General features: G+C 48.2%; 1 protein-coding gene across 1 annotated transcript; it reads right to left on the bottom strand.

The window, feature by feature from the left end:
- Positions 1-1,873: 1,873 nt before the first annotated feature.
- On the bottom strand, positions 1,874-19,219 carry LOC306918233 (uncharacterized protein; the record flags this gene model as incomplete). Its single annotated transcript, XM_079531104.1, has 3 exons — positions 18,359-19,219; positions 1,985-2,564; positions 1,874-1,883 (listed from the first exon to the last, which is right to left on the bottom strand). Exons 1-3 carry the CDS (start codon positions 18,558-18,560, stop codon positions 1,874-1,876), a joined length of 792 nt encoding a protein of 263 aa, XP_079387230.1. The 5' UTR covers positions 18,561-19,219.
- Positions 19,220-23,059: the final 3,840 nt, after the last annotated feature.

Raw genomic sequence — 23,059 nt, 5'->3', positions numbered from 1 at the left:
AATATAAACGCTTCTAGAGAGACTTTAGATGGAATATAAACGCTTCTAGAGACTTTAGATGGAATATAAACGCTTCTAGAGAGACTGTAGATGGAATATAAACGCTTCTAGAGAGACTTTAGATGGAATATAAACGCTTCTAGAGAGACTTTAGATGGAATATAAACGCTTCTAGAGACTTTAGATGGAATATAAACGCTTCTAGAGAGACTGTAGATGGAATATAAACGCTTCTAGAGAGACTTTAGATGGAATATAAACGCTTCTAGAGAGACTGTAGATGGAATATAAACGCTTCTAGAGAGACTTTAGATGGAATATAAACGCTTCTAGAGAGACTTTAGATGGAATATAAACGCTTCTAGAGAGACTTTAGATGGAATATAAACGCTTCTAGAGACTTTAGATGGAATATAAACGCTTCTAGAGAGACTGTAGATGGAATATAAATGCTTCTAGAGAGACTGTAGATGGAATATAAACGCTTCTAGAGACTTTAGATGGAATATAAACGCTTCTAGAGACTTTAGATGGAATATAAACGCTTCTAGAGAGACTGTAGATGGAATATAAACGCTTCTAGAGACTTTAGATGGAATATAAACGCTTCTAGAGAGACTTTAGATGGAATATAAACGCTTCTAGAGACTTTAGATGGAATATAAACGCTTCTAGAGAGACTTTAGATGGAATATAAACGCTTCTAGAGAGACTGTAGATGGAATATAAACGCTTCTAGAGAGACTTTAGATGGAATATAAACGCTTCTAGAGAGACTTTAGATGGAATATAAACGCTTCTAGAGAGACTTTAGATGGAATATAAACGCTTCTAGAGAGACTTTAGATGGAATATAAACGCTTCTAGAGAGACTTTAGATGGAATATAAATGCTTCTAGAGAGACTTTAGATGGAATATAAACGCTTCTAGAGAGACTGTAGATGGAATATAAACGCTTCTAGAGAGACTTTAGATGGAATATAAACGCTTCTAGAGAGACTTTAGATGGAATATAAACGCTTCTAGAGAGACTTTAGATGGAATATAAACGCTTCTAGAGACTGTAGATGGAATATAAACGCTTCTAGAGAGACTTTAGATGGAATATAAACGCTTCTAGAGAGACTGTAGATGGAATATAAACGCTTCTAGAGAGACTTTAGATGGAATATAAACGCTTCTAGAGAGACTGTAGATGGAATATAAACGCTTCTAGAGAGACTTTAGATGGAATATAAACGCTTCTAGAGAGACTTTAGATGGAATATAAACGCTTCTAGAGAGACTTTAGATGGAATATAAACGCTTCTAGAGAGACTTTAGACGTGACAGTGGAATATAAACGCTCGTCGATCTGCTATTTTTGAAAATTCGTGAAAATGTATGCAATTCTTTCACAGCAAATGTTTTTTTAACTTAAATCTTCTGGGGGGTCCCTGGAACAACATATTTTCAGATGGGGGGTTGGTGGCCAATTACATAATAATGTTTGGGGTCCTTGACTACTGAAAGTTTAGAACCACTGACATATTTAGAAACATAGCTTTTTCAGAAAACCGTCAAATGATTTGGAAGACATATTTTTAACGTAGAATCTGGCCTCAGTTCTAAAATGGGTTTACAGCTGACTGACCTTCCTCGGCGTCCTCCCAGTCATCACAGTCTTCGGCATCACATTCAGAACCATCTGAAGAGAGGGGGTGCTGGTAACCTCTAGATGGTCGTGACGGCAGCCGGCCCACATCAGAACCATCTGAAGAGAGGGGGTGGTAACCTCTAGTTGGTGGTGACGGCAGCCGGCCCACATCAGAACCATCTGAAGAGAGGGGGTGGTAACCTCTAGTTGGTATGGGTGACGGCAGCCGGCCCACATCAGAACCATCTGAAGAGAGGGGGTGGTAACCTCTAGTTGGTGGTGACGGCAGCCGGCCCACATCAGAACCATCTGAAGAGAGGGGGTGGTAACCTCTAGTTGGTGGTGACGGCAGCCGGCCCACATCAGAACCATCTGAAGAGAGGGGGTGGTAACCTCTAGTTGGTGGTGACGGCAGCCGGCCCACATCAGAACCATCTGAAGAGAGGGGGTGGTAACCTCTAGTTGGTGGTGACGGCAGCCGGCCCACATCAGAACCATCTGAAGAGAGGGGGTGGTAACCTCTAGTTGGTGGTGACGGCAGCCGGCCCACATCAGGTTGTGTTTTCATGTACCCGGTGGAGGAGGTACCGGCTACAGGCTCTGGCTCTCTGTTCTCATCACCAGCGACACACTCGTGTTGTGGTTCCTCCTGGTCTTGGTGTTGTGGAGCTTGTGGTTCCTCCTGGTCCAGACTGGGTCTCCTCCTCTCCTGGTCCAGACTGGGTCTCCTCCTCTCCTGGTCCAGACTGGGTCTCCTCCTCTCCTGGTCCAGACTGGGTCTCCTCCTCTCCTGGTCCAGACTGGGTCTCCTCCTCTCCTGGTCCAGACTGGGTCTCCTCCTCTCCTGGTCCAGACTGGGTCTCCTCCTCTCCTGGTCCAGACTGGGTCTCCTCCTCTCCTGGTCCTCTGTGCACACAGCGAGAACGTCTAGGGGAAAAGAAAATATGAAATGAGAGAAAAGCACTGAACGTTTGACATGTTCTGTTGTTTCTCTTTTCAGAGTTGTCTGTGTTCCACTCAGTTTCCCTAGACTTTACCAGATGTTTCTTTATTTTTAGCACTCGCCGCTTGCCCAAATGTGCTGATCTCATCACATTTGTGATGACGGCTATGGCCGTTTTTAGCCTAAGAAGTGTTTTTTTGTGCAAAACGTGCAAACAATGTTTTAAATGGATTCAAATCATGAAAAACCCCTAGTAAAAAAGGGTTGCCCACAAGCCCCTGGCAGCTAAATAAAACACTAAGGGTTGCCCACCTGCCCCTGGCAGCTAAATAAAACACTAAGGGTTGCCCACCTGCCCTTGGCAGCTAAATAAAACACTAAGGGATGCCCACTTGCCCCTGGCAGCTAAATAAAACACTAAGGGTTGCCCACCTGCCCCTGGCAGCTAAATAAAACACTAAGGGTTGCCCACCTGCCCCTGGCAGCTAAATAAAACACTAAGAGTTGCCCACGTGCCCCTGGCAGCTAAATAAAACACTAAGGGTTGCCCACCTGCCCCTGGCAGCTAAATAAAACACTAAGGGATGCCCACCTGCCCCTGGCAGCTAAATAAAACACTAAGGGTTGCCCACCTGACCCTGGCAGGCAAATAAAACACTAAGGGTTGCCCACCTGCCCCTGGTGCTAAATAAAAAACTAAGGGTTGCCCACCTGACCCTGGCAGCTAAATAAAAAACTAAGGGTTGCCCACCTGACCCTGGCAGCTAAATAAAACCCTAAGGGTTGCCCACCTGCCCCTGGCAGCTAAATAAAACACTAAGGGTTGCCCACCTGCCCCTGGCAGCTAAATAAAACACTAAGGGTTGCCCACCTGCCCCTGGCAGCTAAATAAAACACTAAGGGTTGCCCACCTGACCCTGGCAGCTAAATAAAACACTAAGGGTTGCCCACCTGACCCTGGCAGGCAAATAAAACACTAAGGGTTGCCCACCTGACCCTGGCAGCTAAATAAAACACTAAGGGTTGCCCACCTGCCCCTGGCAGCTAAATAAAACACTAAGGGTTGCCCACCTGACCCTGGCAGCTAAATAAAACACTAAGGGTTGCCCACCTGTCCCTGGCAGCTAAATAAAACACTAAGGGTTGCCCACCTGACCCTGGCAGCTAAATAAAACACTAAGGGTTGCCCACCTGCCCCTGGCAGCTAAATAAAACCCTAAGGGTTGCCCACCTGCCCCTGGCAGCTAAATAAAACACTAAGGGTTGCCCACCTGCCCCTGGCAGCTAAATAAAACACTAAGGGTTGCCCACCTGACCCTGGCAGCTAAATAAAACACTAAGGGTTGCCCACCTGACCCTGGCAGCTAAATAAAACACTAAGGGTTGCCCACCTGACCCTGGCAGGCAAATAAAACACTAAGGGTTGCCCACCTGACCCTGGCAGCTAAATAAAACACTAAGGGTTGCCCACCTGCCCCTGGCAGCTAAATAAAACACTAAGGGTTGCCCACCTGACCTTGGCAGCTAAATAAAACACTAAGGGTTGCCCACCTGTCCCTGGCAGCTAAATAAAACACTAAGGGTTGCCCACCTGTCCCTGGCAGCTAAATAAAACACTAAGGGTTGCCCACCTGTCCCTGGCAGCTAAATAAAACACTAAGGGTTGCCCACCTGTCCCTGGCAGCTAAATAAAACACTAAGGGTTGCCCACCTGTCCCTGGCAGCTAAATAAAACACTAAGGGTTGCCCACCTGACCCTGGCAGCTAAATAAAACACTAAGGGTTGCCCACCTGACCCTGGCAGCTAAATAAAACACTAAGGGTTGCCCACCTGACCCTGGCAGGCAAATAAAACACTAAGGGTTGCCCACCTGACCCTGGCAGCTAAATAAAACACTAAGGGTTGCCCACCTGCCCCTGGCAGCTAAATAAAACACTAAGGGTTGCCCACCTGCCCCTGGCAGCTAAATAAAACACTAAGGGTTGCCCACCTGTCCCTGGCAGCTAAATAAAACCCTAAGGGTTGCCCACCTGCCCCTGGCAGCTAAATAAAACACTAAGGGTTGCCCACCTGCCCCTGGCAGCTAAATAAAACACTAAGGGTTGCCCACCTGACCCTGGCAGCTAAATAAAACACTAAGGGTTGCCCACCTGACCCTGGCAGCTAAATAAAACACTAAGGGTTGCCCACCTGCCCTTGGCAGCTAAATAAAACACTAAGGGTTGCCCACCTGCCCTTGGCAGCTAAATAAAACACTAAGGGATGCCCACTTGCCCCTGGCAGCTAAATAAAACACTAAGGGTTGCCCACCTGCCCCTGGCAGCTAAATAAAACACTAAGGGTTGCCCACCTGCCCCTGGCAGCTAAATAAAACACTAAGAGTTGCCCACGTGCCCCTGGCAGCTAAATAAAACACTAAGGGTTGCCCACCTGCCCCTGGCAGCTAAATAAAACACTAAGGGATGCCCACCTGCCCCTGGCAGCTAAATAAAACACTAAGGGTTGCCCACCTGACCCTGGCAGGCAAATAAAACACTAAGGGTTGCCCACCTGCCCCTGGTGCTAAATAAAACACTAAGGCTTGCCCACCTGCCCCTGGCAGCTAAATAAAAAACTAAGGGTTGCCCACCTGACCCTGGCAGCTAAATAAAACACTAAGGGTTGCCCACCTGCCCCTGGCAGCTAAATAAAACCCTAAGGGTTGCCCACCTGCCCCTGGCAGCTAAATAAAACACTAAGGGTTGCCCACCTGCCCCTGGCAGCTAAATAAAACACTAAGGGTTGCCCACCTGACCCTGGCAGCTAAATAAAACACTAAGGGTTGCCCACCTGACCCTGGCAGCTAAATAAAACACTAAGGGTTGCCCACCTGACCCTGGCAGGCAAATAAAACACTAAGGGTTGCCCACCTGACCCTGGCAGCTAAATAAAACACTAAGGGTTGCCCACCTGCCCCTGGCAGCTAAATAAAACACTAAGGGTTGCCCACCTGACCCTGGCAGCTAAATAAAACACTAAGGGTTGCCCACCTGTCCCTGGCAGCTAAATAAAACACTAAGGGTTGCCCACCTGACCCTGGCAGCTAAATAAAACACTAAGGGTTGCCCACCTGCCCCTGGCAGCTAAATAAAACCCTAAGGGTTGCCCACCTGCCCCTGGCAGCTAAATAAAACACTAAGGGTTGCCCACCTGCCCCTGGCAGCTAAATAAAACACTAAGGGTTGCCCACCTGACCCTGGCAGCTAAATAAAACACTAAGGGTTGCCCACCTGACCCTGGCAGCTAAATAAAACACTAAGGGTTGCCCACCTGACCCTGGCAGGCAAATAAAACACTAAGGGTTGCCCACCTGACCCTGGCAGCTAAATAAAACACTAAGGGTTGCCCACCTGCCCCTGGCAGCTAAATAAAACACTAAGGGTTGCCCACCTGACCTTGGCAGCTAAATAAAACACTAAGGGTTGCCCACCTGTCCCTGGCAGCTAAATAAAACACTAAGGGTTGCCCACCTGTCCCTGGCAGCTAAATAAAACACTAAGGGTTGCCCACCTGTCCCTGGCAGCTAAATAAAACACTAAGGGTTGCCCACCTGTCCCTGGCAGCTAAATAAAACACTAAGGGTTGCCCACCTGACCCTGGCAGCTAAATAAAACACTAAGGGTTGCCCACCTGACCCTGGCAGCTAAATAAAACACTAAGGGTTGTCCACCTGACCCTGGCAGCTAAATAAAACACTAAGGGTTGCCCACCTGACCCTGGCAGGCAAATAAAACACTAAGGGTTGCCCACCTGACCCTGGCAGCTAAATAAAACACTAAGGGTTGCCCACCTGCCCCTGGCAGCTAAATAAAACACTAAGGGTTGCCCACCTGACCCTGGCAGCTAAATAAAACACTAAGGGTTGCCCACCTGTCCCTGGCAGCTAAATAAAACCCTAAGGGTTGCCCACCTGCCCCTGGCAGCTAAATAAAACACTAAGGGTTGCCCACCTGCCCCTGGCAGCTAAATAAAACACTAAGGGTTGCCCACCTGACCCTGGCAGCTAAATAAAACACTAAGGGTTGCCCACCTGACCCTGGCAGCTAAATAAAACACTAAGGGTTGCCCACCTGACCCTGGCAGGCAAATAAAACACTAAGGGTTGCCCACCTGACCCTGGCAGCTAAATAAAACACTAAGGGTTGCCCACCTGCCCCTGGCAGCTAAATAAAACACTAAGGGTTGCCCACCTGACCTTGGCAGCTAAATAAAACACTAAGGGTTGCCCACCTGTCCCTGGCAGCTAAATAAAACACTAAGGGTTGCCCACCTGTCCCTGGCAGCTAAATAAAACACTAAGGGTTGCCCACCTGTCCCTGGCAGCTAAATAAAACACTAAGGGTTGCCCACCTGTCCCTGGCAGCTAAATAAAACACTAAGGGTTGCCCACCTGACCCTGGCAGCTAAATAAAACACTAAGGGTTGCCCACCTGACCCTGGCAGCTAAATAAAACACTAAGGGTTGTCCACCTGACCCTGGCAGCTAAATAAAACACTAAGGGTTGCCCACCTGACCCTGGCAGGCAAATAAAACACTAAGGGTTGCCCACCTGACCCTGGCAGCTAAATAAAACACTAAGGGTTGCCCACCTGCCCCTGGCAGCTAAATAAAACACTAAGGGTTGCCCACCTGACCCTGGCAGCTAAATAAAACACTAAGGGTTGCCCACCTGTCCCTGGCAGCTAAATAAAACACTAAGGGTTGCCCACCTGTCCCTGGCAGCTAAATAAAACACTAAGGGTTGCCCACCTGTCCCTGGCAGCTAAATAAAACACTAAGGGTTGCCCACCTGTCCCTGGCAGCTAAATAAAACACTAAGGGTTGCCCACCTGACCCTGGCAGCTAAATAAAACACTAAGGGTTGCCCACCTGACCCTGGCAGCTAAATAAAACACTAAGGGTTGCCCACCTGACCCTGGCAGCTAAATAAAACACTAAGGGTTGCCCACCTGACCCTGGCAGCTAAATAAAACACTAAGGGTTGCCCACCTGCCCCTGGCAGCTAAATAAAACACTAAGGGTTGCCCACCTGCCCCTGGCAGCTAAATAAAACACTAAGGGTTGCCCACCTGCCCCTGGCAGCTAAATAAAACACTAAGGGATGCCCACCTGACCCTGGCAGCTAAATAAAACACTAAGGGTTGCCCACCTGACCCTGGCAGGCAAATAAAACACTAAGGTTTGCCCACCTGACCATGGCAGCTAAATAAAACACTAAGGGTTGCCCACCTGACCCTGGCAGGCAAATAAAACACTAAGGGTTGCCCACCTGACCCTGGCAGCTAAATAAAACACTAAGGGTTGCCCACCTGACCCTGGCAGGCAAATAAAACACTAAGGGTTGCCCACCTGCCCCTGGCAGCTAAATAAAACACTAATGGTTGCCCACCTGCCCCTGGCAGCTAAATAAAACACTAAGGGTTGCCCACCTGACCCTGGCAGCTAAATAAAACACTAAGGGTTGCCCACCTGACCCTGGCAGCTAAATAAAACACTAAGGGTTGCCCACCTGACCCTGGCAGGCAAATAAAACACTAAGGGTTGCCCACCTGACCCTGGCAGCTAAATAAAACACTAAGGGTTGCCCACCTGCCCCTGGCAGCTAAATAAAACACTAAGGGTTGCCCACCTGACCCTGGCAGCTAAATAAAACACTAAGGGTTGCCCACCTGTCCCTGGCAGCTAAATAAAACACTAAGGGTTGCCCACCTGACCCTGGCAGCTAAATAAAACACTAAGGGTTGCCCACCTGCCCCTGGCAGCTAAATAAAACCCTAAGGGTTGCCCACCTGCCCCTGGCAGCTAAATAAAACACTAAGGGTTGCCCACCTGCCCCTGGCAGCTAAATAAAACACTAAGGGTTGCCCACCTGACCCTGGCAGCTAAATAAAACACTAAGGGTTGCCCACCTGACCCTGGCAGCTAAATAAAACACTAAGGGTTGCCCACCTGCCCCTGGCAGCTAAATAAAACACTAAGGGTTGCCCACCTGCCCCTGGCAGCTAAATAAAACACTAAGGGATGCCCACCTGACCCTGGCAGCTAAATAAAACACTAAGGGTTGCCCACCTGACCCTGGCAGGCAAATAAAACACTAAGGGTTGCCCACCTGACCCTGGCAGCTAAATAAAACACTAAGGGTTGCCCACCTGACCCTGGCAGGCAAATAAAACACTAAGGGTTGCCCACCTGACCCTGGTAGCTAAATAAAACACTAAGGGTTGCCCACCTGACCCTGGCAGGCAAATAAAACACTAAGGGTTGCCCACCTGCCCCTGGCAGCTAAATAAAACACTAAGGGTTGCCCACCTGCCCCTGGCAGCTAAATAAAACACTAAGGGTTGCCCACCTGACCCTGGCAGCTAAATAAAACACTAAGGGTTGCCCACCTGACCCTGGCAGCTAAATAAAACACTAAGGGTTGCCCACCTGACCCTGGCAGGCAAATAAAACACTAAGGGTTGCCCACCTGACCCTGGCAGCTAAATAAAACACTAAGGGTTGCCCACCTGCCCCTGGCAGCTAAATAAAACACTAAGGGTTGCCCACCTGACCCTGGCAGCTAAATAAAACACTAAGGGTTGCCCACCTGTCCCTGGCAGCTAAATAAAACACTAAGGGTTGCCCACCTGACCCTGGCAGCTAAATAAAACACTAAGGGTTGCCCACCTGCCCCTGGCAGCTAAATAAAACCCTAAGGGTTGCCCACCTGCCCCTGGCAGCTAAATAAAACACTAAGGGTTGCCCACCTGCCCCTGGCAGCTAAATAAAACACTAAGGGTTGCCCACCTGACCCTGGCAGCTAAATAAAACACTAAGGGTTGCCCACCTGACCCTGGCAGCTAAATAAAACACTAAGGTTTGCCCACCTGACCCTGGCAGGCAAATAAAACACTAAGGGTTGCCCACCTGACCCTGGCAGCTAAATAAAACACTAAAGGTTGCCCACCTGCCCCTGGCAGCTAAATAAAACACTAAGGGTTGCCCACCTGACCCTGGCAGCTAAATAAAACACTAAGGGTTGCCCACCTGCCCCTGGCAGCTAAATAAAACCCTAAGGGTTGCCCACCTGCCCCTGGCAGCTAAATAAAACACTAAGGGTTGCCCACCTGCCCCTGGCAGCTAAATAAAACACTAAGGGTTGCCCACCTGACCCTGGCAGCTAAATAAAACACTAAGGGTTGCCCACCTGACCCTGGCAGCTAAATAAAACACTAAGGGTTGCCCACCTGCCCCTGGCAGCTAAATAAAACACTAAGGGTTGCCCACCTGCCCCTGGCAGCTAAATAAAACACTAAGGGTTGCCCACCTGCCCCTGGCAGCTAAATAAAACACTAAGGGATGCCCACCTGACCCTGGCAGCTAAATAAAACACTAAGGGTTGCCCACCTGACCCTGGCAGGCAAATAAAACACTAAGGGTTGCCCACCTGACCCTGGCAGCTAAATAAAACACTAAGGGTTGCCCACCTGACCCTGGCAGGCAAATAAAACACTAAGGGTTGCCCACCTGACCCTGGCAGCTAAATAAAACACTAAGGGTTGCCCACCTGACCCTGGCAGGCAAATAAAACACTAAGGGTTGCCCACCTGCCCCTGGCAGCTAAATAAAACACTAAGGGTTGCCCACCTGCCCCTGGCAGCTAAATAAAACACTAAGGGTTGCCCACCTGACCCTGGCAGCTAAATAAAACACTAAGGGTTGCCCACCTGACCCTGGCAGCTAAATAAAACACTAAGGGTTGCCCACCTGACCCTGGCAGGCAAATAAAACACTAAGGGTTGCCCACCTGACCCTGGCAGCTAAATAAAACACTAAGGGTTGCCCACCTGCCCCTGGCAGCTAAATAAAACACTAAGGGTTGCCCACCTGACCCTGGCAGCTAAATAAAACACTAAGGGTTGCCCACCTGTCCCTGGCAGCTAAATAAAACACTAAGGGTTGCCCACCTGCCCCTGGCAGCTAAATAAAACCCTAAGGGTTGCCCACCTGCCCCTGGCAGCTAAATAAAACCCTAAGGGTTGCCCACCTGCCCCTGGCAGCTAAATAAAACACTAAGGGTTGCCCACCTGCCCCTGGCAGCTAAATAAAACACTAAGGGTTGCCCACCTGACCCTGGCAGCTAAATAAAACACTAAGGGTTGCCCACCTGACCCTGGCAGCTAAATAAAACACTAAGGGTTGCCCACCTGACCCTGGCAGGCAAATAAAACACTAAGGGTTGCCCACCTGACCCTGGCAGCTAAATAAAACACTAAAGGTTGCCCACCTGCCCCTGGCAGCTAAATAAAACACTAAGGGTTGCCCACCTGACCCTGGCAGCTAAATAAAACACTAAGGGTTGCCCACCTGTCCCTGGCAGCTAAAAAAAACACTAAGGGTTGCCCACCTGTCCCTGGCAGCTAAATAAAACACTAAGGGTTGCCCACCTGTCCCTGGCAGCTAAATAAAACACTAAGGGTTGCCCACCTGTCCCTGGCAGCTAAATAAAACACTAAGGGTTGCCCACCTGACCCTGGCAGCTAAATAAAACACTAAGGGTTGCCCACCTGACCCTGGCAGCTAAATAAAACACTAAGGGTTGTCCACCTGACCCTGGCAGCTAAATAAAACACTAAGGGTTGCCCACCTGACCCTGGCAGCTAAATAAAACACTAAGGGTTGCCCACCTGCCCCTGGCAGCTAAATAAAACACTAAGGGTTGCCCACCTGACCCTGGCAGCTAAATAAAACACTAAGGGTTGCCCACCTGTCCCTGGCAGCTAAATAAAACACTAAGGGTTGCCCACCTGTCCCTGGCAGCTAAATAAAACACTAAGGGTTGCCCACCTGTCCCTGGCAGCTAAATAAAACACTAAGGGTTGCCCACCTGTCCCTGGCAGCTAAATAAAACACTAAGGGTTGCCCACCTGACCCTGGCAGCTAAATAAAACACTAAGGGTTGCCCACCTGACCCTGGCAGCTAAATAAAACACTAAGGGTTGCCCACCTGCCCCTGGCAGCTAAATAAAACACTAAGGGTTGCCCACCTGCCCCTGGCAGCTAAATAAAACACTAAGGGTTGCCCACCTGCCCCTGGCAGCTAAATAAAACACTAAGGGATGCCCACCTGACCCTGGCAGCTAAATAAAACACTAAGGGTTGCCCACCTGACCCTGGCAGGCAAATAAAACACTAAGGTTTGCCCACCTGACCATGGCAGCTAAATAAAACACTAAGGGTTGCCCACCTGACCCTGGCAGGCAAATAAAACACTAAGGGTTGCCCACCTGACCCTGGCAGCTAAATAAAACACTAAGGGTTGCCCACCTGACCCTGGCAGGCAAATAAAACACTAAGGGTTGCCCACCTGCCCCTGGCAGCTAAATAAAACACTAATGGTTGCCCACCTGCCCCTGGCAGCTAAATAAAACACTAAGGGTTGCCCACCTGACCCTGGCAGCTAAATAAAACACTAAGGGTTGCCCACCTGACCCTGGCAGCTAAATAAAACACTAAGGGTTGCCCACCTGACCCTGGCAGGCAAATAAAACACTAAGGGTTGCCCACCTGACCCTGGCAGCTAAATAAAACACTAAGGGTTGCCCACCTGCCCCTGGCAGCTAAATAAAACACTAAGGGTTGCCCACCTGACCCTGGCAGCTAAATAAAACACTAAGGGTTGCCCACCTGTCCCTGGCAGCTAAATAAAACACTAAGGGTTGCCCACCTGACCCTGGCAGCTAAATAAAACACTAAGGGTTGCCCACCTGCCCCTGGCAGCTAAATAAAACCCTAAGGGTTGCCCACCTGCCCCTGGCAGCTAAATAAAACACTAAGGGTTGCCCACCTGCCCCTGGCAGCTAAATAAAACACTAAGGGTTGCCCACCTGACCCTGGCAGCTAAATAAAACACTAAGGGTTGCCCACCTGACCCTGGCAGCTAAATAAAACACTAAGGGTTGCCCACCTGCCCCTGGCAGCTAAATAAAACACTAAGGGTTGCCCACCTGCCCCTGGCAGCTAAATAAAACACTAAGGGTTGCCCACCTGCCCCTGGCAGCTAAATAAAACACTAAGGGATGCCCACCTGACCCTGGCAGCTAAATAAAACACTAAGGGTTGCCCACCTGACCCTGGCAGGCAAATAAAACACTAAGGGTTGCCCACCTGACCCTGGCAGCTAAATAAAACACTAAGGGTTGCCCACCTGACCCTGGCAGGCAAATAAAACACTAAGGGTTGCCCACCTGACCCTGGCAGCTAAATAAAACACTAAGGGTTGCCCACCTGACCCTGGCAGGCAAATAAAACACTAAGGGTTGCCCACCTGCCCCTGGCAGCTAAATAAAACACTAAGGGTTGCCCACCTGCCCCTGGCAGCTAAATAAAACACTAAGGGTTGCCCACCTGACCCTGGCAGCTAAATAAAACACTAAGGGTTGCCCACCTGACCCTGGCAGCTAAATAAAACACTAAGGGTTGCCCACCTGACCCTGGCAGGCAAATAAAACACTAAGGGTTGCCCACCTGACCCTGGCAGCTAAATAAAACACTAAGGGTTGCCCACCTGCCCCTGGCAGCTAAATAAAACACTAAGGGTTGCCCACCTGACCCTGGCAGCTAAATAAAACACTAAGGGTTGCCCACCTGTCCCTGGCAGCTAAATAAAACACTAAGGGTTGCCCACCTGACCCTGGCAGCTAAATAAAACACTAAGGGTTGCCCACCTGCCCCTGGCAGCTAAATAAAACCCTAAGGGTTGCCCACCTGCCCCTGGCAGCTAAATAAAACACTAAGGGTTGCCCACCTGCCCCTGGCAGCTAAATAAAACACTAAGGGTTGCCCACCTGACACCCTGGCAGCTAAATAAAACACTAAGGGTTGCCCACCTGACCCTGGCAGCTAAATAAAACACTAAGGGTTGCCCACCTGACCCTGGCAGGCAAATAAAACACTAAGGGTTGCCCACCTGACCCTGGCAGCTAAATAAAACACTAAAGGTTGCCCACCTGCCCCTGGCAGCTAAATAAAACACTAAGGGTTGCCCACCTGACCCTGGCAGCTAAATAAAACACTAAGGGTTGCCCACCTGTCCCTGGCAGCTAAAAAAAACACTAAGGGTTGCCCACCTGTCCCTGGCAGCTAAATAAAACACTAAGGGTTGCCCACCTGTCCCTGGCAGCTAAATAAAACACTAAGGGTTGCCCACCTGTCCCTGGCAGCTAAATAAAACACTAAGGGTTGCCCACCTGACCCTGGCAGCTAAATAAAACACTAAGGGTTGCCCACCTGACCCTGGCAGCTAAATAAAACACTAAGGGTTGTCCACCTGACCCTGGCAGCTAAATAAAACACTAAGGGTTGCCCACCTGACCCTGGCAGGCAAATAAAACACTAAGGGTTGCCCACCTGACCCTGGCAGCTAAATAAAACACTAAGGGTTGCCCACCTGCCCCTGGCAGCTAAATAAAACACTAAGGGTTGCCCACCTGACCCTGGCAGCTAAATAAAACACTAAGGGTTGCCCACCTGTCCCTGGCAGCTAAATAAAACACTAAGGGTTGCCCACCTGTCCCTGGCAGCTAAATAAAACACTAAGGGTTGCCCACCTGTCCCTGGCAGCTAAATAAAACACTAAGGGTTGCCCACCTGACCCTGGCAGCTAAATAAAACACTAAGGGTTGCCCACCTGACCCTGGCAGCTAAATAAAACACTAAGGGTTGCCCACCTGACCCTGGCAGCTAAATAAAACACTAAGGGTTGCCCACCTGACCCTGGCAGCTAAATAAAACACTAAGGGTTGCCCACCTGACCCTGGCAGCTAAATAAAACACTAAGGGTTGCCCACCTGACCCTGGCAGCTAAATAAAACACTAAGGGTTGCCCACCTGACCCTGGCAGGCAAATAAAACACTAAGGGTTGCCCACCTGCCCCTGGCAGCTAAATAAAACACTAAGGGTTGCCCACCTGCCCCTGGCAGCTAAATAAAACACTAAGGGTTGCCCACCTGCCCCTGACAGCTAAATAAAACACTAAGGGATGCCCACCTGACCCTGGCAGCTAAATAAAACACTAAGGGTTGCCCACCTGACCCTGGCAGGCAAATAAAACACTAAGGGTTGCCCACCTGACCCTGGCAGCTAAATAAAACACTAAGGGTTGCCCACCTGACCCTGGCAGGCAAATAAAACACTAAGGGTTGCCCACCTGACCCTGGCAGCTAAATAAAACACTAAGGGTTGCCCACCTGACCCTGGCAGCTAAATAAAACACTAAGGGTTGCCCACCTGACCCTGGCAGCTAAATAAAACACTAAGGGTTGCCCACCTGACCCTGGCAGCTAAATAAAACACTAAGGGTTGCCCACCTGACCCTGGCAGCTAAATAAAACACTAAGGGTTGCCCACCTGACCCTGGCAGGCAAATAAAACTTCTGGGCAGGTAGAGTTTGCTTTCAGGTTGTCCGACCAAGTGCTTGTTTGAGAGGGAACGCAACCGTCTATAAACACAACACCAGATATCTGTCTAAACACCTGAACGTGTCCAGAGCTCTGTCTTCTATAAACACAACACCAGATATCTGTCTAAACACCTGAACGTGTCCAGAGCTCTGTCTTCTATAAACACAACACCAGATATCTGTCTAAACACCTGAACGTGTCCAGAGCTCTGTCTTCTATAAACACAACACCAGATATCTGTCTAAACACCTGAACGTGTCCAGAGCTCTGTCTTCTATAAACACAACACCAGATATCTGTCTAAACACCTGAACGTGTCCAGAGCTCTGTCTTCTATAAACACAACACCAGATATCTGTCTAAACACCTGAACGTGTCCAGAGCTCTGTCTTCTATAAACACAACACCAGATATCTGTCTAAACACCTGAACGTGTCCAGAGCTCTGTCTCCTATAAACACAACACCAGATATCTGTCTAAACACCTGAACGTGTCCAGAGCTCTGTCTTCTATAAACACAACACCAGATATCTGTCTAAACACCTGAACGTGTCCAGAGCTCTGTCTCCTATAAACACAACACCAGATATCTGTCTAAACACCTGAACGTGTCCATTACATTACATTACATTACAGTCATTTAGCAGACGCTTTTATCCAAAGCGACTTACAATAAGTGTATTCAACATAGGTAGGGAACAAAAACTACTAATCACCAGAAGTCTTTAGTGCATTTTCTGCAAAAACAAGCAACCAAGAGTATACCTAGCGCTAAGGTAAAAGTGCAATATATCAGCTACCTATTTCCTTAACCAGATGAGACAAAATAGCTAAATCAAATGAGCATGAGCTAAAACAATTAAGTGTATCGACTAAACGAGATCCAATAAACAATACAACAATAGAAAACAAACGTTCGTACAACTAGTTAACAACAAGTAGGTCAGGCAGAGAGGAAGGGTAGTGTTTCCTGAAGAGGTGGGTTTTCAACCTGCGGCGAAATATGGGCAGTGACTCTGCTGTCCTAACATCAGTGGGGAGTTCATTCCACCACTGTGGGGCCAGAACAGAAAAGAGTCGTGACCGTGTGGATCGGCCAGAAGGACCCTTGAGTGACGAGGCAATCAGTCGCCCCGAGGTGGCAGACCGAAGTGGTCGGGCAGGGGTGTAGGCATCGACCATAGCCCGGAGGTAGGAAGGAGCTGTTCCTTTCACTGCCCTATAGGCTAACACCAGGGTTTTGAACTGGATGCGGGCCGCTACGGGGAGCCAGTGTAGAGAACGGAGAAGGATGGTTGTGTGGGAGAACTTGGGGCGGTTGAACACCAGACGAGCCGCAGCTTTCTGAACAAGCTCCAGAGGTCTGATGGCAGATGCCGGAGCACCAGCAAGGAGGGAGTTGCAGTAGTCCAGGCGGGAGATGACGAGAGCCTGGATGAGCACCTGGGCTGCCTTCTCCGTGAGGAAGGGGCGAATCCTCCTGATGTTGTAGAGGAGGAATCTGCAGGACCTTGTCACTGATGCGATGTTTGCCGAGAACGTCAGTTGATCGTCCAGGGTCACACCCAGATTTTTCGCAGTCCGAGTTGAGGTCACCACAGCATTATCAATGGTGATGGCCATGTCTCGGTGCGGACAGCCCTTCCCCGGGAGGAACATCAGCTCGGTCTTGTCCAGGTTGAGCTTCAGGTGGTTTGTCGACATCCACGCCGAGATGTCAGCCAGACAAGCAACAATGCGTGCCTCCACTTGGGTATCAGAGGGGGGGAATGAGAGGATCAGCTGGGTGTCATCGGCATAGCAGTGGTAGGAAAAGCCATGGGAGTGGATGACAGCACCCAGAGATGTAGTGTAGAGAGAGAAAAGAGCTCTGTCTTCTATAAACACAACACCAGATATCTGTCTAAACACCTGAACGTGTCCAGAGCTCTGTCTTCTATAAACACAACACCAGATATCTGTCTAAACACCTGAACGTGTCCAGAGCTCTGTCTTCTATAAACACAACACCAGATATCTGTCTAAACACCTGAACGTGTCCAGAGCTCTGTCTTCTATAAACACAACACCAGATATCTGTCTAAACACCTGAACGTGTCCAGAGCTCTGTCTTCTATAAACACAACACCAGATATCTGTCTAAACACCTGAACGTGTCCAGAGCTCTGTCTTCTATAAACACAACACCAGATATCTGTCTAAACACCTGAACGTGTCCAGAGCTCTGTCTTCTATAAACACAACACCAGATATCTGTCTGAACACCTGAACGTGTCCAGAGCTCTGTCTTCTATAAACACAACACCAGATATCTGTCTAAACACCTGAACGTGTCCAGAGCTCTGTCTTCTATAAACACAACACCAGATATCTGTCTAAACACCTGAACGTGTCCAGAGCTCTGTCTTCTATAAACACAACACCAGATATCTGTCTAAACACCTGAACGTGTCCAGAGCTCTGTCTTCTATAAACACAACACCAGATATCTGTCTAAACACCTGAACGTGTCCAGAGCTCTGTCTCCTATAAACACAACACCAGATATCTGTCTAAACACCTGAACGTGTCCAGACTAGCGCTCTGTCTTCTATAAACACAACACCAATGGGGCACGGTGGCACAGTCGGTAGTGCTGTCGCCTCACAGCTAGAAGGTCCTGGGTTCGATTCCCGCTGGGGATGCTGTGGGCGCTGGGGGCGTGTTCCCTCCTCCGCGTCATCAGTGCCCATACCCGAGGCGGGGTTGGCGAAAGGGCCTTTCTGTGTGGAGTTTGCATGTTCTCCCCGTGTCCCCTAGGGTAGGTACCCTCACAAAAACATGCCGTAATCCTGGTCTCTAAACTACCTCCCCCTGGCCAGCCGGGGCGCCTGATGGAGGGGAAAGGAACTGGTCGGAATAACTTGTTCCTTCCACGTGCTACGTCCGGCCGGGGAAACTTTCCCCTGTCAGGTGAAAAGAAGCAGCTTGGACTCCTCATGCATAGAAGGAAGCATGAGGTCAGTCCGCTGCCCCCCCCAGGTTGGCAGAGGAAGTGTAGCGCCCAGGATTACATTAGATAATTGACACTGGGTGAAAAAATGGGTTACAAAATTGTGGGATAAAACATTTTTTTGTGTCATAATTAAACTTAGTGTTGACATGGCACACAGACTAGAAAATTAAAACATGGCACTTCATGTCAAAAAGGTTGTAGTAGAGCCCCTTGATAGATGGTTGAACACCATATAATCAACATAGCATCACAATCAGTTTAACCCACTTTAAACATATATACTTTGGCACACATACCTGCAGCGGTGTGTAGCAGTAGTGTGTCCATCTCTCTCTGGAAGAGGCTGCACATGAACTGCGCGGCCGCGCTGAGGCGCTCCAACACAAACACTCTGAGCCGACAGACGTCACCGCTTGTTGTGTGTTTGTCCAAAACACACAATATGTCCTCTCCCACTGACGTCATGTGTACGTTTATCTCCAGCCGTACAGACTCCATTTGACCCGTTTTACCTCCTTTAAGAGACGTTTAACCTCCTTTAAGAGACGTTTAACCTCCTTTAAGAGACGTTTTACCTCCTTTAAGAGACGTTTTAACTAATTTGAGAGACTTTTGATGAATTGAAAATGAATTGAAAATGGTGGACCCTCTTGTAAACAAGTGGTAAGTGGCAGCGGTGGCCGAACGGATTGCGGAGCGGTCTTGATACCGGAAGGTCGCCAGTTCGAATCAGCGGTCCGACACGTTAAAATTACCACCGCTGAAGTGCCCTTGAACAAGGCATTGAACCACTACCATGAAATGTTCTATGAGCAGGGCCTGGCTGGAAACAAGTTCTTTAGCTTAGCCCAGATACCCTGGGTAAATATAGTAATCATTTCATTTCATTTCACGCTGTATGGTGTCGTCCACTCACAGTTAACAGTTTTTGTATTGAGTTGTACTTGAAATGTACTGTAATTCTGCAAACTGTTAATAAATAAATCAATCAATCAAACGTTTTCCTTTGATACATTTTAACTCATTTAAGAGACGTTTTACCTCCTTTAAGAGACGTTTTAACTGCTTTTATGAGATATTTCACTTCCTTTAAGAGACGTTTTAACTGCTTTCTTTGTTGTGAGTCCAGAGAAACCTCGCCGCGTCGCGTCCGTCAACAGGAAGGAATAACTACAATCACCACTTCTACTTCCTGGTCAACGTGACTGGTCAAGCATGCGCAACAACACAGGATCCAGCGGAGCACCGTTAGCCTTAATGCCTGCCGCCCCCTGGTGGAGGAGGTGTGTAACTGTCGCTGATATAGATCTAGGATCACTGGCCAGTTGGTTCGATCCCCACTTGGTCCAGAAGTAACCTGAACACAACAAGTGGCTCATGCTGTGTTTTAGATCATTTACAAGTGTGATGTAAACCGTATGGGCAACTGGTGGCCCTCAGGTTAATATCAGAATACTGATACATTATTGATTTCAGCTGTCAGAATTCTAAATTAGTAGCTTAATGAGCTTAACGAGTATTAAAATGTTATTGTCTTGTTTTTTTAAAGGCATTTGAAATTAAATACAAATGTTACTTTTCAGAATTCCAATTCAAAAATAGCAATACCAAAAAAATCAGGTTTTCAATTCAAATATAGAAAGAAATAGCAGATCTACAAGCTCAAAAGCTTGTAGATCGGCAATTTTTGCTAATATGCAATGTGGCCCTCTGGAGTGAGTGTGGAACTGTAGTGGCCCTCTGGAGTGAGTGTGGAACTATAGTGGCCCTCTGGAGTGAGTGTGGAACTATAGTGGCCCTCTGGAGTGAGTGTGGAACTGTAGTGGCCCTCTGGAGTGAGTGTGGAACTATAGTGGCCCTCTGGAGTGAGTGTGGAACTATAGTGGCCCTCTGGAGTGAGTGTGGAACTATAGCGGCCCTCTGGAGTGAGTGTGGAACTGTAGTGGCCCTCTGGAGTGAGTGTGGAACTATAGTGACCCTCTGGAGTGAGTGTGGAACTATAGTGGCCCTCTGGAGTGAGTGTGGAACTATAGTGGCCCTCTGGAGTGAGTGTGGAACTATAGTGACCCTCTGGAGTGAGTGTGGAACTATAGTGGCCCTCTGGAGTGAGTGTGGAACTATAGTGGCCCTCTGGAGTGAGTGTGGAACTATAGCGGCCCTCTGGAGTGAGTGTGGAACTATAGCGGCCCTCTGGAGTGAGTGTGGAACTATAGTGGCCCTCTGGAGTGAGTGTGGAACTATAGTGGCCCTCTGGAGTGAGTGTGGAACTGTTGTGGCCCTCTGGAGTGAGTGTGGAACTATAGTGGCCCTCTGGAGTGAGTGTGGAACTATAGTGGCCCTCTGGAGTGAGTGTGGAACTGTAGTGGCCCTCTGGAGTGAGTGTGGAACTATAGTGGCCCTCTGGAGTGAGTGTGGAACTATAGTGGCCCTCTGGAGTGAGTGTGGAACTATAGTGGCCCTCTGGAGTGAGTGTGGAACTATAGCGGCCCTCTGGAGTGAGTGTGGAACTGTAGTGGCCCTCTGGAGTGAGTGTGGAACTATAGTGACCCTCTGGAGTGAGTGTGGAACTATAGTGGCCCTCTGGAGTGAGTGTGGAACTATAGTGGCCCTCTGGAGTGAGTGTGGAACTATAGTGACCCTCTGGAGTGAGTGTGGAACTATAGTGGCCCTCTGGAGTGAGTGTGGAACTATAGTGGCCCTCTGGAGTGAGTGTGGAACTATAGCGGCCCTCTGGAGTGAGTGTGGAACTATAGCGGCCCTCTGGAGTGAGTGTGGAACTATAGTGGCCCTCTGGAGTGAGTGTGGAACTATAGTGGCCCTCTGGAGTGAGTGTGGAACTATAGTGGCCCTCTGGAGTGAGTGTGGAACTATAGTGGCCCTCTGGAGTGAGTGTGGAACTATAGTGACACTGACATTCTTATTGAAGGTAGTAGTATTCAGGTAGTATCAGAATTTAAATATCTTGGAATTACACTAGACTCAAACTTGACATTCAAAAAGCATGTTAAAAATGTAGCCAATAAAATCAAATTCAATTTATCCAATTTCAGACACATAAGACCATATCTAACAACAGATGCAGCTAAACTCTTCATGCATGCTATGCTTTTTTCACACATAACCTATTGTTTCACAACCTGGTCACAGACAAATCAGACAACTTTAAAACCCATAGAATCACTTTACAAACAGACATTAAAAACACTGGATCAAAAGCCCAACCGTTACCACCATTGCCATATAGTTCTAAAGTACAACTTGTTTAATTTTGTCAGCTTTAAACATTTTGCAGATGACTGCCTCATTTTTAAGATCTTAAATGGACTTGCACCTCCACCACTGAAACAGTTCATAGGTCGAAGGGACAGTGGTGACAGAGCAACAAGGGCAACTACCAGAGGAGACTGTGAAGTGCCAATCAGACGTAGTGTGTTTGGTAAAACAGTCTTCTCTGTTAGAGCCTCCCATCACTGGAACAGTCTCCCCACAGAAGTAAGATAGACTTCCAACTATCTGACCTTCAAATTCAACCTGAAAAGGTGGCTAAAAACGATTCAAATCTGTAATCATGAGTAACTATCAGCACTATTTAGTATTTACAACCGGTGTCATTTCTTGTGGAGTTGCTGTTGTTCTGTCCCCTGTACCATGTTGATCTGTTCCTGTATTTTACTGTATTGTACTGTGTTTTCGTATGGACATGGTGTTGGGTGCTGGCACATATGCACACATGGCATCAACGCATGGTGCTGTGTGCCGGCACACACACTCTGTCTTTCTTTTATCTGTTTTGTATTGTGTTTTTGTCTGGACATAGTGTTGGGTGCTGGCACATATGCACACATGGCATCAACGCATGGTGTTGTGTGCTGGCACACTACACTATGTCTTTCTTTTATCTGTTTTGTATTGTGTTTTTGTCTGGACATAGTGTTGGGTGCTGGCACATATGCACACATGGCATCAACGCATGGTGTTGTGTGCTGGCACACTACACTATGTCTTTCTTTTATCTGTTTTGTATTGTGTTTTTGTCTGGACATAGTGTTGGGTGCTGGCACATATGCACACATGGCATCAACGCATGGTGTTGTGTGCTGGCACACTACACTATGTCTTTCTTTTATCTGTTTTGTATTGTGTTTTTGTCTGGACATAGTGTTGGGTGCTGGCACATATGCCCACATGGCATCAACGCATGGTGTTGTGTGCTGGCACACTACACTATGTCTTTCTTTTATCTGTTTTGTATTGTGTTTTTGTCTGGACATAGTGTTGGGTGCTGGCACATATGCCCACATGGCATCAACGCATGGTGTTGTGTGCTGGCACACTACACTATGTCTTTCTTTTATCTGTTTTGTATTGTGTTTTTGTCTGGACATAGTGTTGGGTGCTGGCACATATGCACACATGGCATCAACGCATGGTGTTGTGTGCTGGCACACTACACTATGTCTTTCTTTTATCTGTTTTGTATTGTGTTTTTGTATGGACATAGTGTTGGGTGCTGGCACATATGCACACATGGCATCAACGCATGGTGTTGTGTGCTGGCACACTACACTATGTCTTTCTTTTATCTGTTTTGTATTGTGTTTTTGTCTGGACATAGTGTTGGGTGCTGGCACATATGCACACATGGCATCAACGCATGGTGTTGTGTGCTGGCACACTACACTATGTCTTTCTTTTATCTGTTTTGTATTGTGTTTTTGTCTGGACATAGTGTTGGGTGCTGGCACATATGCCCACATGGCATCAACGCATGGTGTTGTGTGCTGGCACACTACACTATGTCTTTCTTTTTATCATTCATTTCTTAAGAGCCTGCCCAGGGACTACAGATGAAATTTAGCTTTGGCTAACTCTGGCCCATTTACATTGATGTGAAAACTGACATGTTGATTAATGAGCTTTGTCCCTGTCAAATAAATAAATAAATAAATAAAAATAGTGGCCCTCTGGAGTGAGTGTGGAACTATAGTGGCCCTCTG

Source organism: Electrona antarctica, assembly GCF_951216825.1.
Source record: "Electrona antarctica genome assembly, contig: scaffold_112, whole genome shotgun sequence".
Taxonomy (NCBI): domain Eukaryota; kingdom Metazoa; phylum Chordata; class Actinopteri; order Myctophiformes; family Myctophidae; genus Electrona; species Electrona antarctica.
Note: the sequence above shows the minus strand (reverse complement) of the source record. Positions and strands in the feature narration are given on the sequence as shown.